Raw genomic sequence first — 16,829 nt, forward strand, 5'->3', positions numbered from 1 at the left:
CTCCCAGTAGGCTGTCCCATATGTTTAAAACGGGAAGGGCAAGTTGCTGGCGTAATTGTGGGGCGGAAGGAACGTTTTGGCATATATGGTGGGACTGTCCGAGAATAAAGAAGTTCTGGCAAGATTTACAGATGAGACTGCAGAATGGCCTGGGAGCTGAGGTTGTACTAACTCCTGGGCTGTGCTTGTTGAATATCCCGTTAAGGGAGGGACGTGGCTTACGTCATGGGCCCCTATCATACATTGTAACTGCAGCCAGGATTCTAATTGCAAGATACTGGAAGCAATCGGCGACTCCCACCGTGGATCAAGTATTGACTAAAGTGGACTGTTGTTTGATGGACAAACTTACAGCCCTAAGGCGAGGGGGCATGGTGAGATTTTCAAAAACATGGTCCTCCTATGTGGAATGGCGAGGATTAACGGGGTGACATATGTATAATGAGGATACTCTGTTGTAGGGGGAGTTGGATTTACACCTGAGATGCCTAGAGGGGGGGGGGGGGGGGGGGGGAGGGGGGTGGAAGGAGGTTGTGGATCCATATATGAGAAAGTTTTGTGATAAATGTGTTCAGCTATGTGGGATGTATGTAAAGAAAAAAGTTAATAAAAAGAATTATAAAAAAAAAAAAATATATATATATATATATACTTCTAGAAGGTCCTCATTCATCAGACACAAGCCTAGAAACTCAACCCTTTTCCAATGGCCAGACACAATCATCTTTTCTAAATTCGCACCTAGAGAGGGCCCCTCTGAAGCACTTTTGGAGCCTTTATTTGAATTTATATTATCCTAATAAATATTTGGTTTGACTTTTTACTTGGTCTACTTTGTTTGTGTCAGCACTTTGGGAGCATGCTCACTGCATGTGAGCATCAGACCAGACTTCACAACCTTCGCAGCATAACTGAGCTCCTTACAACCTGGGCAGATGACCGAAATGAATGAAATGCCACAATGGCTTGATCAGAACAATTGCACTGTTCAACTTTATATGACTCACACTGCTGGAATAGTACTCAAAGCCTTTTATTCCCCCCTTCCCCACCAAATACATTCAATATCTCAACAATTAACAACTGGCTCAGCAATCCAAGGCCTTGAAAGCCAGTAACTCATCTTTATATCCTCTGTACTATATAACTATATTTCAGCGATTCCCAAACCTGTCCAGGGAGAACCCCAGCCAGTTAGGTTTTCAGGATATCCACAATGAATATTCATGAGATCAATCTGCATACACTGCCTCCTTGGTATGCAAATCTATCTCATGCATAATCACTGTGGATAGCCTGAAAAGTTGACTGTCTGAGGTTTCCCTTGAACAAGTTTGGGAGCCTCTGCTACATTTGAATCAAAATACAGTGAAAGCTCAGACCTGTATGCTATGCACCACAAGTGCTATGGGAGTAGAAAATGTAAAATAAGTTCTGATTTGAGTACAGCTAGTGCTGGAAACGTGCTTACCTCACTCACAGAGTCTTCAGAGCTGCTGGAAGAATCAGAGCTTGATGAAGAGGAAGATGGAGACAACTTGACCAAAGACAACAAAAAGTAAAGCTTGTGAGATGTAGCATTTTAGGGGTACTGTTCTGCATGTTCTAATCTCTAGTACACACGGGAAGGAGTATATCCTATACATATAAAGGGCACCACCACAGGGAAAAGTAGAAGCATGAATGCTGCAAGTACAGGGCTTGCTAGCTTGAGATATGCATCTGGATTAAGCTCTGCATGTTCCATCAGCCTTGGAAGGTCTTTCCATATTAGATAATCAAATAAAATTACATCTCCAAAACAAAGTGACTCCTGATGACAAATAAAAACCAGTATCCTCTTTCCAAGCAATGATACTTACTGCAGTGCTTCCCAACCTTTTGAAGCTCAAGGCACACTGTCTCAAGAAATGCTGTGTGGCACACCAGCCTCCAAAGAGCAAGGAGCATGGACATGAGTGAGGAAGCAAGCTGAAGGAGGTGCTGTGTGCAGTGTGTGTACTGCACAAAACAAGGCCCAGCTATCCATGCCCTATATGCTGTCTATTAATTCCCAGTCTCTGGGGTTTGTGCTCAGACTACACACATGCTCAAAATGGAGCTCCTGCGTATCTCTTGTTGCTGCAAGGTGTGTTGGTCTAGACCTGGGCACCACGCAGCGGTGACTTTTCTGTGCCACATCTGACAAGCTCTGAAGGCACATTGGTTGGGAAGCACTGACTTATTCATTGTTGAATAGAAGCTCTGAGACATTTTCAAACTAGCCTCTTCCTGCTCTAAATGAAATCCAACCCCCACTATTTTGTCTTAAATATGATTTAAAAAATTCTTTCCTTAATAAACTGCATCCTTCCCACTCTCTTCCAGCTCAAAAACAGGAGTGGCAATTCTCTATCTAAGATGGCCTTTAAAAAACCTATATATAAACTTCACATGAAAACCAATATCATAATATTGTAACTTGCAAGTATTGTATAGAATACTTGCTGCACAAATTAAAGGTATTACTTATCCAAACTCCAATATTCCTAAAAAAAAAAGATATTTCTCAAATATGAAATTAAAAACTATTTTCAATGCAAATCTCAAATTAGTACTTATCTTAGCAATCTCACAGAAACGCTCACTTAGGGTACTGTAATGCTTATACTGGTTTTTACAGTATCACACATCCTCACTTCCCTGTTAATTTGGTTGGCAGTCACTATAGGGTGAAACCTCCTGAATGTTCACAGGCCCTGCTAACCTGAGGGCTACGAGTCTGGTTCAAAGCTAGAACTGGGGCTTCCCATAAAGTACTATTCAGTGTTGTCAATGGCCAGACTAATATTTCTATTTGTAAACAGTTTCTTGGTTATAATCTTTCTATGAGATGATGTGTACTGTTCCTTCCCTCTCTCCTTGTTACTCTGCTGCTACATTCCATGTGACACCAGTTAACATGAGCGCTGCTGATACAAGTGCTCTTTTCTAACTCATTCTCCTAAGGTACAACTAAACACAACAGAGTAAGCAATGGATGCAGTGTCCATGAAGAATGCCCATTAAGAGAACTACAGGCTATGTCTCTTAGGGCTGGGCTGGGCTGGTGGGGGGGGGGGGGGGGGGGGGGTGAATATAAATTTAAAAAATCTTCAGCTACTCGCAAATGAAAGCCTGAGTGCTTCAAAACCCCTGGGTCACAAATGGTAGTGGTGGGGATTGGGCATGTTCCAACTGTGTGCAAAATCTAAGAATAAAACCAGTTTTCTCAATTTACTACTTACTACTATTTATTTCTATAGCGCTACTAGATATATGCAGCACTGTACACTGGACATGAAGAGACAGTCCCTGCTCAACAGAGCTTACAATCTAATTAGGACAGACAAACAGGACAAATAAGGGATAAGGGAATTACTAAAGTGGGAATGATAAAACATAGGTACTGAACAAGCAAGTAAAGGTTAGGAGTTAAAAGCAGCATCAAAAAGGCGGGCTTTTAGCCTAGATTTGAAGACGGCCACAGATTGAGCTTGACGTATCGGCTCAGGAAGTCTATTACAGGTATATGGTGCACCAAGATAAAAGGAACCAAGTCAGCAGTGAAGGAGAAGGGTGCAGATAAGAGAGATTTACCCAGTGAATGGAGTTCCCGGGGAGAAGTGTAGGGAGAGATAAGAGTGGAGAGGTACTGAGCAGCTGCCGAGTGAATGCACATGTAAGTCAATAAGAGGAGTTCAAACTGTATGTGGAAATGGATAGGGAGTCAATGAAGTGACTTGAGGAGAGGGCTAATATGAGAATAGCGACACTGGTGGAATATAAGTCGTGCAGCAAAACTTTGGACAGATTGAAGGGGAGAGAGATGGCTTAGTGGGAGACCTGTGAGAAGCAAGTTGCAATAGTCTAAGAAAGAGGTGATAAGACTGTGGATAAAAGTTCTGGTAGTGTGCGCAGGAAAGGACGAATTTTGGTGATATTATAAAGAAATGACAGGTTTTAGAAGTCTGTTGAATATGTGCAGAGAAGGAGAGAGAGGAGTTGAAGGTAAACCCAAGGTTATGAGCTGATGAGACAGGGAGGATGAGAGTGTTATCCACAGAGACAGAGAATGGGGGAAGAGGAGAGGTTGGTTTAGAGGGAAAGATAAGAAGCTCAGTCTTGGTCATGTTTAATTTCAGATGGTGGTAAGACATCCAGGCAGAAATGTCAGACAGGCAGGCTGATACTTAGCCTGGATTCCTGCTGAAATTTCTGGTGTGGAGAGGTAGATCTGAGAGTCATCAGCATAAAGGTGATACTGAAAACCATGGGATGGGATCAGAGTACCAAGGGAAGAAGTACAGATGATGAAAAGAAGAGGTCCCAGGACAGATCCCAGAAGTACACCAACTGATAGTGGGATAGAAGTGGAAGAGGGTACACTCAAAGTACGATGGGAGAGATAAGAAGAAAACCAGGAAAGAAGAGAGCCCGGAAATCCAAGTGAGAACAGCGTATCAAGGAGTAGGCGGTGATCAACCATGTCAAAAACAGCAGACAGACTAAGAAGGCTGAGGATAGAATAAAGATCTTTGGATCTGGCCAGGAACAGGTCATTGGAGACTTTAGCAAGCGCTGTTTCAGTTGAATGAAGAGGGCGAAACCAGACTGAAGTGGATCAAGAATAGCTTGAGATGAAAGCAAAGTCAAGACAATGGTGCTGAACAGCACATTCAAGTATCTTGAATAGGAAATGGAGGAAAGAGATGGGGCAATAGCTGGAAGGACAGGTAGAGTCCAATGAAGGTTTTTTGAGGAGTGGTGTGACTACTTCACGTTTGAAGGCATCAGAACAGTCCCAGTGGAAACATTGAGGGTATGACAAAAGGGATGACAGTAGGAGAGATAGTGCTAAGTAGATGGGTGGGACTAGGATCAGAGGAATGGTAGTTAGTTTTGAAGAGGAAAGAAAATGTGCAGTTTCCTCTTCAGTGATTTCAGAAAAGGAGGCAGGGGTTGAAAGAGGGTTGAGAGAATGGACTAAGGGAAGGAGAAGTGCAGGTGACTTGGTTGAGAATTCAAGTTTAATCTTGTTAACCTTATCATGGAAGTACTCGGCCAGAATCCGGGGAGGAAGTGAAGGGGGAGTTGGAGGTGAAGGAGAGAGTTCAGTGTGGCAAAGAGATGTCGAGGGTTTCAGCCAAGAGAATGTGTCAACTGGATGTAGTAGTCCTGTTTGGCAAGTGAAAGAGCAGACTGGAAGGAGGTCAACAAGAATTTGAAATGTATGAAGTCAGCATGGGCATGGGATTTCAGCCAAAGGCGTTCGGCAGAGCGGGCACAGGGACATAGGTAGCGGATTCTAGAGGTCAGCCAAGGCTGGGGTTTGGTAAGCCTTACAGAACGGGGAATGGGAGGAGCAAGAGTATCCAGAGCAGAGGAGAGAATAGTATTATAGGAAGAGACTTGGATAACATAATGGTTGAGAAGAGATTTGAAACACTGGAGGACACAGTAGAAGGGTCAATAGACTGAAGATTCCTAAACGTATTGGTTGAGACTGGACGGGACTGGGGGGCCGGATGTTTAAGTGTGAAAGTTATCAGATGATGGTCAGAGAGGGGAAGAGCTGAGGTTCAGAACCTGGAGAGTGAGCAGTTGGAGAAGAAGATAAGATCAAGACAGTGACCATTCTGGTAAGTGGGGAAAGTGGAAACACAGTTGAAGATTGAAAGAGGATGTTAAAGTGAGAACCTGAGAAGTATAAGAGTCAGAGGGATCATTAGCATGAATGTTAAAATCCCCAAGAACGAGGGATGGGGATGAAGGTTCAAGAAAGGACAGCCAGGCATCAAAGTTAGTGAGAAAGGAACTTATCAGGGGGTCGATAAATGACTGCTACTGGAGAGGCAGAGGCGTGAACAGACGGATGGACTGGACTTTGAAGGAAGAAAAGCAGTGAGACTGAGGTGGAAGAAGAGGTTGAAATCTACAGGAGGGTGAAAGTAGTAGCCTGACACCACCTCTGCAGCCAATCGGGCGAGAAGTATGGGAGAAAAGGTAACCTCCATGACACAGGGCCGCAGCTGAAGCAGAATCTTCAGGGCAAAGCCGAGTCTCAGTTAGGGCAAGCAGATGGAGAGTACGAGAGATAAAGAGGTCGTGGATGTAGGAAAGTTTGTTGCAGACAGAACGGGCATTCCACAGAGCAGGGAAAGAAAGGGGGAGGAGAGGAACAGAAATTAGATTGGAGACATCACGGTGTGACCTGCACGAATAGGTTGAGAGCTGATGTGGAGGACCAGGATTGGGATTGATATCCCCAGCGTAGAGCAGGAGAAGAAGCAAGAGAGTACGATGAAGAGGAGAAGCATGACAGCGACAAAGGCGCGATGTACTCAGATAGAATGGAGATGGGTGAATGGAAGAAAGGAAATGCTGAAGGTTGAGAGCTGAGAAGGAAGAAGTCAAAAGAGATGGTGAGATGATGAAAGCACAAGATGGGCATTGTGTTCCTGCAGTATACAATGATTTCAGATGGAGAAAGAGATTGGGAAGGGACAGTACCAAGAACAGAATGTGTACTGGAGTCATAAGAAGTAACTGGGGAAAAAATACAAAGTGTACAGAGAAAATGCTTCGGCACGCAGCACCTGAAGCAAATGCCCTGGGGGGATCGGGGTGGACCTGGGAGTCACCCCGGAGAAGGCTGTGAGGATGTGCAGATGGGCTGCAAGTCCTCCACAATGCCTGGAAGGCAGCTGGTAGGCGCGTTGGGCACCTCCAGGCATCTCCACCTCATCTGAGGAAGAGACCTTTGAATTCTTCAAAACTCATATAGTACAATATTTTTTATTGTTGGTCTTTACAGTATCAACCTTTTAAGAATCCGGTCCCTTCCAGGGCTTAAACATCTACTAAAATGATTTGGCACTAAGCAAGTGCCAAAGAAAATGACAAGCATGCTGAAAGTTCTCATTACTACATGAATCACAATCGGGATTCCGCCCCCTTCATAGTACCGAAACTGTGCTAATCACTCTCCTGGCCAAATTCAAGCAGGAAATAGCTACAGGCAAGAACATACTTCTCCTCCAATTCGGATTGTCGAGCGCTTTTGACATGGTAAACCACAACATACTACTAAGACTCTTAGACTACTTCAGAATTGGTGGAAATATACTTAGCTGGATCAAGGGTTTTCTAACCCCCAGAACATACCAAGTGAAATCAAACTTAAAACATACCTCCCCCTTGGAAAGCAGACTGTGGAGTACCTCAAGGATCACCACTATCACCAACACTTTTCAACATAATGATGATCCCACCGGCCAAGTCCTTATCAAAGCAAGGCCTCAACCTGTTCATCTACGCAGACGATGTCACAATATACATTCCCTTCAGACATGATCTAAACAGAAATCAACAATGAAATGAAACTCGGTTTGAACAACATGGACTCATGGGCAAATTCTTTTCAACTGAAACTGAAAAAACACACTGCCTCATCCTCTCATCTCAACACAACACGTACAAACCCACAACCTTAATCACCCCAGACCACACCCTCTCTATCTCAGTCTGAAAATACTCGCCATTACAATCGACCGTAACCTCACATTCGAGAGCCAAGTGAACTCCACAACAAAGAAAATGTTCCACTCAATGTGGAAACGCGTAAAACCTTTCTTCCCGAGGGAAATATTTCGCAACCTTGTACAATCAATGGTACTAAGCCATACAGACTATTGCAACGGAATCTATGCGGGATGCAAAGAACAACTGACAAAGAAACTCCAGACCGCTCAAAACACAGCAGCTAGGTTGATATTTGAAAGTGCCAAACCCCTCCGGGCAAAACTGCACTGGGTTCCAATCAACGAACGTATCACCTTCAAAATCTGCACCCTGGTCCACAAAATTATCTACAGCCAAGTCCAAGGATACATGACAAACCTCATTGACCTACCAAGCAGAAACATATCTAATTCATCTCGAACATACCTACACCTCCACTACCCAAACTGCAAAGGACTCAAATACAAAGCAAACTACACATCCAGCTTCTCCTATATAAGCACACAATTATGGAACGCACTGCCAAAAGCTGTGAAAACAACCTATGGCCACCTAAACTTCAGGAAATCACTGAAAACCTACCTATTCAAAAAGGCATACCCCACCGACCCAACATAGATACCTACACTCTGCAACACAGCAAAACCAAAGCTCGTAATGGACACCTTATAACCTTTTCTCTCCTCAACCCCTATTGCACCTGATACATATGAACCTTTATTCGACCACAATATCACCTTGTATTTGTTTCTCTACCGGACTAGGCAAATGCCTTTACGGTACTATGTAAGCCACATTGAGCCTGTAAATAGGTGGGAAAATCTGGGATACAAACGTAACAAGTAAATAAAATAAATAAATAAATGTTGGGAATACATAAAGCCAAGCACAGTTCAGATATGGGGGAAAAACACAAGACAACATAAAATTCTGGATCACAATCCAAGAACGTCTAGAGACATTTTGCTTCCTGAATTGTGATCCCAGATCATTCATTCAAAACTTAAGATTCTCCACTCTTCCCCCCACAAATTCTCAACAGAAAATGTGTGATAACATTTTAAAAGGCAGATTTTTTTTTAAACTACTACTACTTAACACAATAAAAATGAGATGCCTAGTGCACAATAATTAAAACTGAGTGCTAAATATGAATTTATAAAAATGCATTAAAGTGAAAGTTAATGTCTACTCTACCTCTGATTAACATCTACTGAATTGGAAGCTGTCTGGTCTAATCCTGAATGCTTTGGGATCCCAAAAGCAGGGCAACACTGCTCCAGGACCAAAGAGATTCATATCGCCTCCCCTCACTAACATTTCTATCTATTAAGTCCCCCACCTGCCTATTTGCACAACATTCACCTAACTAACCCCAAACCCTCTCACTAATACGAATTTCTCCAGCGTAGATAAGTGGGTGACTGGGTAATAGATGAGCGAGGGTGAGTGGGTGTGTAAGGGAATAGGTGGATGGAGATAGGCAGATGGATGATAACTGATGAGAGAGTGTGAGGGTGGGCATGGATAGGTGTAGGGTACAGGGATCTAAGTCTGCATGCCCCAAATTGGGAATCTGATCTCAGGTTCCCAATTTAGGTCTTTGGTGTCTAACTGTTTCAACTTACAATTGACTTCCCACCAAAAGAAATGGGAAGTTAAAACTTTACTCTAGTCAAAACAGAGATATAAGAATGAAAATCCAATGACGAAAAACAAAGGTCTTACCAAAAAAACAGTAAACATTGTTGATTTTGACTCAATGACTCACTTTATGAAGAAAAATTATTGATAAAGAGTTTAAGAAAATAAAATTCAGAAACTAAAGAAAAGTAAATAAAGTAAAAAGGGTTTTTGGACCAATGAATGAGACTCAACCACAACTGACGCTGATGAATGAGCAATTTGCATATTAACAGCAGTTATTTCTGAGGTCCTTTCTCTATAAAAATATGTGTTTACTGTTTTTTTGGTAAGATCTCTGTTTTTCGTCAAGTTAAAAAACTACCTTTGGGAGGAAGATTCAGAACTAAATGTGAAGTACAAATAATTGTGATAAAATTTAGCACACTTTGTTCCATTGGAAGTAATTCCTTAAACAGCTTGTTAACAGATTACAATGCTCACTGCATTAATAGTAGTGCAATGGTTTACATTTGACTTAGTGTAGATTTTTTTTGTGAATTAAAAACCAAACCCTTACAGCACTGGACATTATATTAGTACACAAAACTCAGCACTAACACGGAAGTTAACAGCTTCACTTAGCCTAGCACAGCTTTTTACATCAACTCCTTATGAGATAACAATCCCAGAGTTAATTTGTCAATACTAAGACCATGCCCCTTGTGCTCCTGGATTGTGACCTATCTCTAATTAGAAAGTACAACTTTATTTTCAGCCTTGTCTAGCTAGACATTAAATAACTTAACAAACATTGTAATATAGCAACTGTCAGGAGAGAAAGCCCCCACAGGTCCCTAGAGTCTGCCCAGCTATCTGTCCACAGTGCCACCACAGGCCCTACAGATCACCTGACATCTCTGCATATAAGTAAACTTATGACAATCTATATAGGTTATATTTCTGGATGTTGCATTTTATCCTATCTTTAATTATGACTTTATTCTTCCAGGGAATCAGACATATTTTACTGGAAGAAAAGAAAGAAAACTTTGCTCACCCCAGCAGATTTCTTCTTGTCTTTTCTCTTCTTCTAAAGAAAAAGGAAATAATTAGCCTGACTTCTGCCCTTTCCAGGTCCCAGAGATAAAGAGCAGATGGCTCTCATAGCAGAACAATGACATGTACTGTACCTCTTTCTTTCTTGAAGAGCTCTCACTCCCACCCAACACTTTTTCTCTGTGCTTTTCTAGCTCCTTCTTCCAGCTCTGAAAAACAAAAGCCTAAATTACAAACTGAATTGGTATGCCCAGCACATTGCCCTCACTTCGAAGCCCCCTATACCCCCTCTTAATCCCTTTTCTTGCCCAGACATGGCACCCCAAACCCCATGTCCATGTTCTCATCATCTTACATCAAAAAACCCTCTCACTTATTTCTCCCATATTCTCTTCTTTGGGAACAAGTATATCAGACACTCAGTTGATTATATGTCATTTAGAAATTTACTTAAAGCCCACTTCTTTAGATCTGTGTTCAGCTAATATGAAAAGAAATATTTTTTAAATAGTTATATTCTTGTATTAGTATTAATTGTTTTGTAATGCTTCTTTTAATTTATGTAAGCCGCATTGAACTGGAGCTTTCTTGGGACAATGCGAGGTAGAAATGTCATAATAAATACAATAAATAAATACATTTGTAATACGCACGCTATTCCAAAGGATACAGTTGTGCAAAACCACAAAAATATCAATGCAAAAGCACAAAAGTGAAAATTGCAATGGTTCCTGGGAAACAGTGCCAATACACTAACAAGAAAAAAAACAGAAGTGGAGAAAAAAAGACCTCAGTATATACACGCTCATCAACAATTACATGCAAAAAGCACAACAGGTAAGAACATTGTCAATCATCAATCAAGAAAAAAAAACTCCACTCAATTATAAAATACAGTTAAACCCACTTAATATCACATTCAAGGGACCGTTAAAATCATGTGTCATTAAGTGAAGTTGACATTAACAGGATTAGACATGAACAGAGCACTAAAAGCAGAGAAGACAGATGCAGAGGTTTATTTTCATATCGCAGCTTTTATTCAACAGAGTTGACACAATATACGGTACACCCATTCCAGTAGGTAGTGCGCTTCAGCCGCTAGAGGCAAATCCTGCATGCCCCCTGCTGATTATGTAGGCCACTGTCATTGTGTTGTCCGACAACACCCGTACTGCCTTGCCTTCCTACAGGTTCTGAAACAACTGGACTGCATTCACCACTACCCGCAGCTCTAGAAGGTTGATGGGCCACTTTGCTTCCGTCTCCGTCCAGCACCCCTGGGCAAACCGGTGGAGACAATGGGCTCCCCAGCCCGAAAGGCTGGCATCCGTCACCACTACTAAACAATGTGGGGACGCCAAAGGTATTGCCCGTCGCAAGTTGGCAAGACGGAGCCACCAAGACATGCTGAGCCTTGCCCGAGGCAACCACCACAGATTACACTGATAGTCCTGGAAGATCGGTGACCATCTGCTCAGAAGGGCATGCTGGCCACCATCAAGTACAGCACCTGCACATAATCCCAAGCTTGAGGACTAGGCACCCAGCCCAGAGATTGCAAAGGAGCAACAACTCTGTCAGTAGCCAAGTGACTCTCCTGTTCTGAGTCTGCCCGAATCAGCCAGTCGTTGAGATAAGGATGAACTTGAATGCCTTCTTTTCTGAGAAAGGTCGCCGGCTACCACCACCATGACCTTTGAGAAGGTGCAAGGAGTGGTTGCGAGGCCAAAGGGCAAAGCCCGAAACTGAAAATGTCGCCCCAAGACGGCAAACTGAAGGAACTGCTGATGAGGCTCGATTGTTTCCTCAAGGTCCAGAGCCATTAAAAACTCTCCCGGCTGGTCTGCTGCAATGACGGAATGCACGGTCTCCATACAGAAACTACGAACTTTGAGAAACTGGTTGAGCTTCCTGAGATCCAGGATGGGGCAAAAGGAACCATCTTTCTTGAGAATCAGGAAATAAATGAAGTATCGACCTGTGTGCAGCCTTGGAGGAGGTACTGGAATGACGACTCGTAACCGCAGAAGGTCTTGTAACGTCTGTTGTATCGCCACACGTTTGGAGGCCTCTTTTTCTTATTGGGGACATCAGATTTAGCATCACTTGCATACTCTACTCCCTTTGTTAGACTGATCAACTGTTGCCGAGGTTTGCTTTTTTTATTCTCATCCACTGTCAATAATTATGTACGGTTTTCCAAGGTGTCTCGTAATCTAAATATCACTTGATCTGGATCACCTTGCTTCAGCATTAGACCCTTACTCAGGCTAACAATTATGTTGTTCCTCTCAAAGATTTTTCTCATTCAGAAAAACATCCTAACCCCTAGTATCATCGGGGTCTCTGCCTTTTAAAGCGCAGACTTCATAAAGATGAGCAGATTTGGCTTAAATCTAGGAATCCACACGATAAGGCTTTATATAAGGAACGTCAACCGAGTTACTCTTCTAGCATTAGGTTGTCCAAATAGAAATACTACTCTAATCTTATTAATTCTTGCAACACTCCTTTGAAGAAACTCTAACTTTCTATTGGCTTTGGTTACGCCTGCTCCTGGATCTCCTATTCCATTAGCACCTGGCAATTTTGCCCACTTTTTTGCCACTAAAGTTCAGATCATCATTACTTTAAGAAACTCACCATCTCCCTTCCCACCTTTTCTCAATTGGTTATTTCCCCTTTCTTTTATTGACTGGTACACTACAACCTTCAACTGACACCACTCAGCTTGAATCTAGCTCTTGGACCACTTTCAATGCAATTTCTCTGCTTTTTCTTTCAAAGACTTTGGTTGCTAAGAAGGTCTCTACCTCAACCCTTTTCGTTCATATTTGATTAAAAATCTTGACCTAGACTTTTTTCCGTTTAATCCTAGACCTTATCAATGCTAGTCCTGCTGAAGGTCTGTTTCCAAGTTCTTGTAGGACAACTACTGTTTGTCCTCCAAGAAACCATCACTTGATCCTCAGAATGTTGCCAAATATTAACCAAGTTCCAATAATCCTTTAATATCCAAGGTCCTGGAAAAGGGAGTTTTGTTTCAGTTGAAATCCTCTCTCATGGGATTCATAATTAGTTTTTATTTTGCTGTTGCTGCATTCCTGGGGAGGGGCCCCAGCTCACAGAGGTGTTTGAGAGGGGAATATGCTGGACCATGGGGTTGAGCGGGGAAGAAGGGAACAAGGTAATGGCAGTAGCAGAGTGAAGGGGGGTATTGCCCTCATCCCCAAATTACATCCATGCACTACCAGTGACTCTTTATGGGTAAAAATGAGAATCATGAACACAGAACTAATGATTTCTGTTCTCATCATACTACTTAAAGCATCATTATGTCAAAATTGAACACAAGAACATTACATTAGGGCTTATAACCTAACACCTTTTCAATTCTAAGCAGGTTACAAACTTCTTAAAGCAATCAGTTGTAATTCCTCTGAGAATTACAATGGATTGCTTTGGGGACAAGAAGGAATCTAGCTATAATACGTATTTCCTAAAAAAGAAAGTTTTTATCTTTTTTTGGAACATGAAATACGAACAGTCATACTGGGTCAGACCAATAGTCCATCTAGCTCAGTATCCTGTTTCCAACAGTAGTCAAGCCAGGTCACAAGTACCTGGCAGAAACCCAAATAGTGGCAAGATTCCATGATACCAATCCCAGGGCAAGCAGTAGCTTCACCATGCCTGTGTCAAATGCCTTTTGAAAATCCAGATACACAATATCGACCGGCTCACCTTTATCCAAATTTGTTCACCCCTTCAAAGAAATGTAAAAGATTTCCCTTCACTAAATTCATGTTGGCTTTGTCTCATTAATCCATGCTTTTGAATATGCTCTGTAATTTTGTTCTTTATAATAGTCTCTACCATTTTGCCCGGCACCGATGTCAGGCTCACCGGTCTATAATTTCCCAGATCACCTCTCAAAACTTTTTAAAAAATTGGCGTTACATTGGGCACTCTTCAATCTTCTGCTAACATGCTTGATTTTAAAGATAAATCAGATATTATTAACAATAGTTCTGCAAGTTAATTTTTCAATTCTATCAGGGATTGGATGGTTTCCTAAAGGACAAGTCCATAAACCGCTACTGAATGGACTTGGGAAAAGTCCACAATTCCAGGAATAACATGTGTAGAGTGTTTGTGCGTTTGGGGGGCTTGCCAGGTGCCCTTGGCCTGGATTGGCCGCTGTCGTGGACAGGATGCTGGGCTCGATGGACCCTTGGTCTTTTCCCAGTATGGCATTACTTATGTACTCTGGGATGAACACCATCAGGTACAAGAGATTTGCTATTCTTCAATTTGTCAAATTGCCCCATTACATCCTCCAGGTTTACAGAGACTTCATTCAGTTTCTCCGACTCGTCCGCTTTGAATATCTTTTCTGGCACCAGTATCTCTCCCAAATCTTCCTTGGTGAAGACCGAAGCAAAGAATTCATTCAACCTCTCTGCTATGGCTTTGTCTTCCCTGAGTGACCCATCTAGCAGTCCAACCAATTCTTTTGCCAGCTTCTTGTTTTTGATATACCTAAAATTTGTGTTTTTGCCTCCAGCATAATCTTTTTTTCAAAGCCCCTCTTTGCCTTCCTGATCAGTGCTTTGTATTTGACTTGCCATTCCTTATGCTGTTTCTTATTATTTTCAGTCGGATCCGTCTTCCATTTTCTGAAGAGTTTTCTTTTAGCTCTAATAGCTTCCTTCACCTCATTATTTAACCATGCCACCTGTAATTTGGTCTTCCTTCCTCCATTTTTTTTTAACACATGGAATATATTTGTCCTGAGCTTCCAGGATGGTATTTTTGAATAGCATCCACACCTGATGTAAATTTTTGACCTTCATAGCTGCTCCTTTTTTTTTTCACCGTTCTCCTTTTTGAAAGTTAAATGCTAACGTATTGGATTTCCTGTGTGTATTTACTCCAAAATCGATATCAAATCTGATCATATTATGATCACTGTTATCAAACGGCCCCATCACCTTCTGCACCAGATCATAAGCTCCACTAGGGACTAGATCTAGAATTTTTCCCTCCTCTTATTGGCTCCTGTACCAGCTGCTCCATAAAGCAGTCCTTGATTTCATCAAGGAATTTTACCTCCCTAGCATACCCTGATGTTACATTTACCCAGTCAATATTGGGTTAAAATCACCCATTATTATTGTGTTGCCCAGTTTGTTGTCCTCCCTAATTTCTGATAACATTTCTACATCTATCTGTTTATCCTATCATTATCCTTTTCCCCTTTACACATGGAATTTCAATCCACAGGGATTCCAAGAAGAGCTTTGTTTCCTGCAGAATTTTCAATCTATTTGATTCAAGGCCCTTCTTAACATACAATGCTACCCCCTCCACCAGTTCGACCCACCCTATGAATACGATATAATTTATACCCTGGTTATGACAGTGTCCCACTGGTTATTTCCTTCCACCAGGTCTCAGAGATGCCTATTATATCAAATTTTTCATTTAGTGCAATATACTCTCTCCCATCTCTACAAATACCTGCTTGTGTTCAGAGCTGATTTAAGATGCTCTCGGTGGGCAATTGGTGGTTTCTGAAGCCAATGAAGTGCGTAAATGAGGCAGATTGTTTGATGAACCCACCACCAGTCAGTGGTTATAAGGGGCCACACTCTGATGAAAAAAAAATTCAGCCTCCCTCTCTCCCAGCTTTCAGTAATTCCAAGTTTCCTCTGCCATCCTCCTCCTCCTGCAGCCAGGAACTAAGGTCCTTCCAAAGCTGCATGTGTTACTGTAAGAGCAGGATAACTCAGCTGTTTCCCGCTCCTTGTGCAAACCTTAATTTGAGAAGTGACCCAGTAATCTCTCCTAGGTGTCCTCTCTTTACCTAATGTCATGCTTACTTAGTCCCACCACAAAAAGAAGACCACAAACCTCATTCATTTTTTCTTCAAACTCTGCCAAGGCCCTAGAGCCTTTCTTTTTCTTTTCTAGTTGTTCTTTTACTTCTTCCCTTAAAAACAAAATAGGACCAAATTAGAAAGAAATTTAAATGATTCAAAAACCCAGCCACCTACAGACATCACTGTTTGGTTAGTAGGAAGTGAAATATCTATTTCCAGTGATTGCGGTCCCTATTCTTCATAGTGGAATGGGAGAACAGTTGTTCTAAAAAGGCTGCTATATCTGAAAATTAAGTGGTCTCCAGGACAACCACTAAGGTACTGCCACATTATGCCACCAAATCCCTTAAATAATCCACAGGCCAGGGGTGGCAAGCAAACTTTAAAACCATGAGACTGAACTTTAAATGTGTGGCAGATGCAAAATCACCAAGTTATAGAACTTCAGCTAGAATTAGGTCAGGGCTGGCCAAGCAATGCTCATGGTACAAGGGGGTGTGTGTTGCAGAATTTATGATTGCAGGACAAAAATGTACATTTAATGTGCCCCAAAGAGGTCAAGACGACCGTGATCACGTTACTTGGGGTATTTTAATTTAGTTCTCAAAGTTTAATGGGCATCTACATTTAGTAAGATCATATATAATAAAAACTAAACTAGTATTTGTGTGTTTTACTTGCTGGAGATAATGCTGCTAGATAAAATCACATTCTCCT

General features: G+C 42.0%; 1 protein-coding gene across 1 annotated transcript in view; it reads right to left on the reverse strand.

The window, feature by feature from the left end:
• The window catches only part of FAM133B (family with sequence similarity 133 member B), a 94,786-nt gene that overhangs the window by 54,886 nt on the left and 23,071 nt on the right, over positions 1-16,829 (reverse strand). Inside the window, exons 3-6 of the mRNA XM_030202875.1 lie at positions 16,144-16,222; positions 10,359-10,433; positions 10,226-10,258; positions 1,472-1,537 (exon numbers count right to left, since the gene is read on the reverse strand). Of these exons, the coding sequence (XP_030058735.1) occupies positions 1,472-1,537; positions 10,226-10,258; positions 10,359-10,433; positions 16,144-16,222 (253 nt within the window). The remainder of the gene's footprint in view (positions 1-1,471; positions 1,538-10,225; positions 10,259-10,358; positions 10,434-16,143; positions 16,223-16,829) is intronic.

The sequence above is a fragment of the Microcaecilia unicolor genome, chromosome 1 (genome assembly GCF_901765095.1).
Source record: "Microcaecilia unicolor chromosome 1, aMicUni1.1, whole genome shotgun sequence".
Taxonomy (NCBI): domain Eukaryota; kingdom Metazoa; phylum Chordata; class Amphibia; order Gymnophiona; family Siphonopidae; genus Microcaecilia; species Microcaecilia unicolor.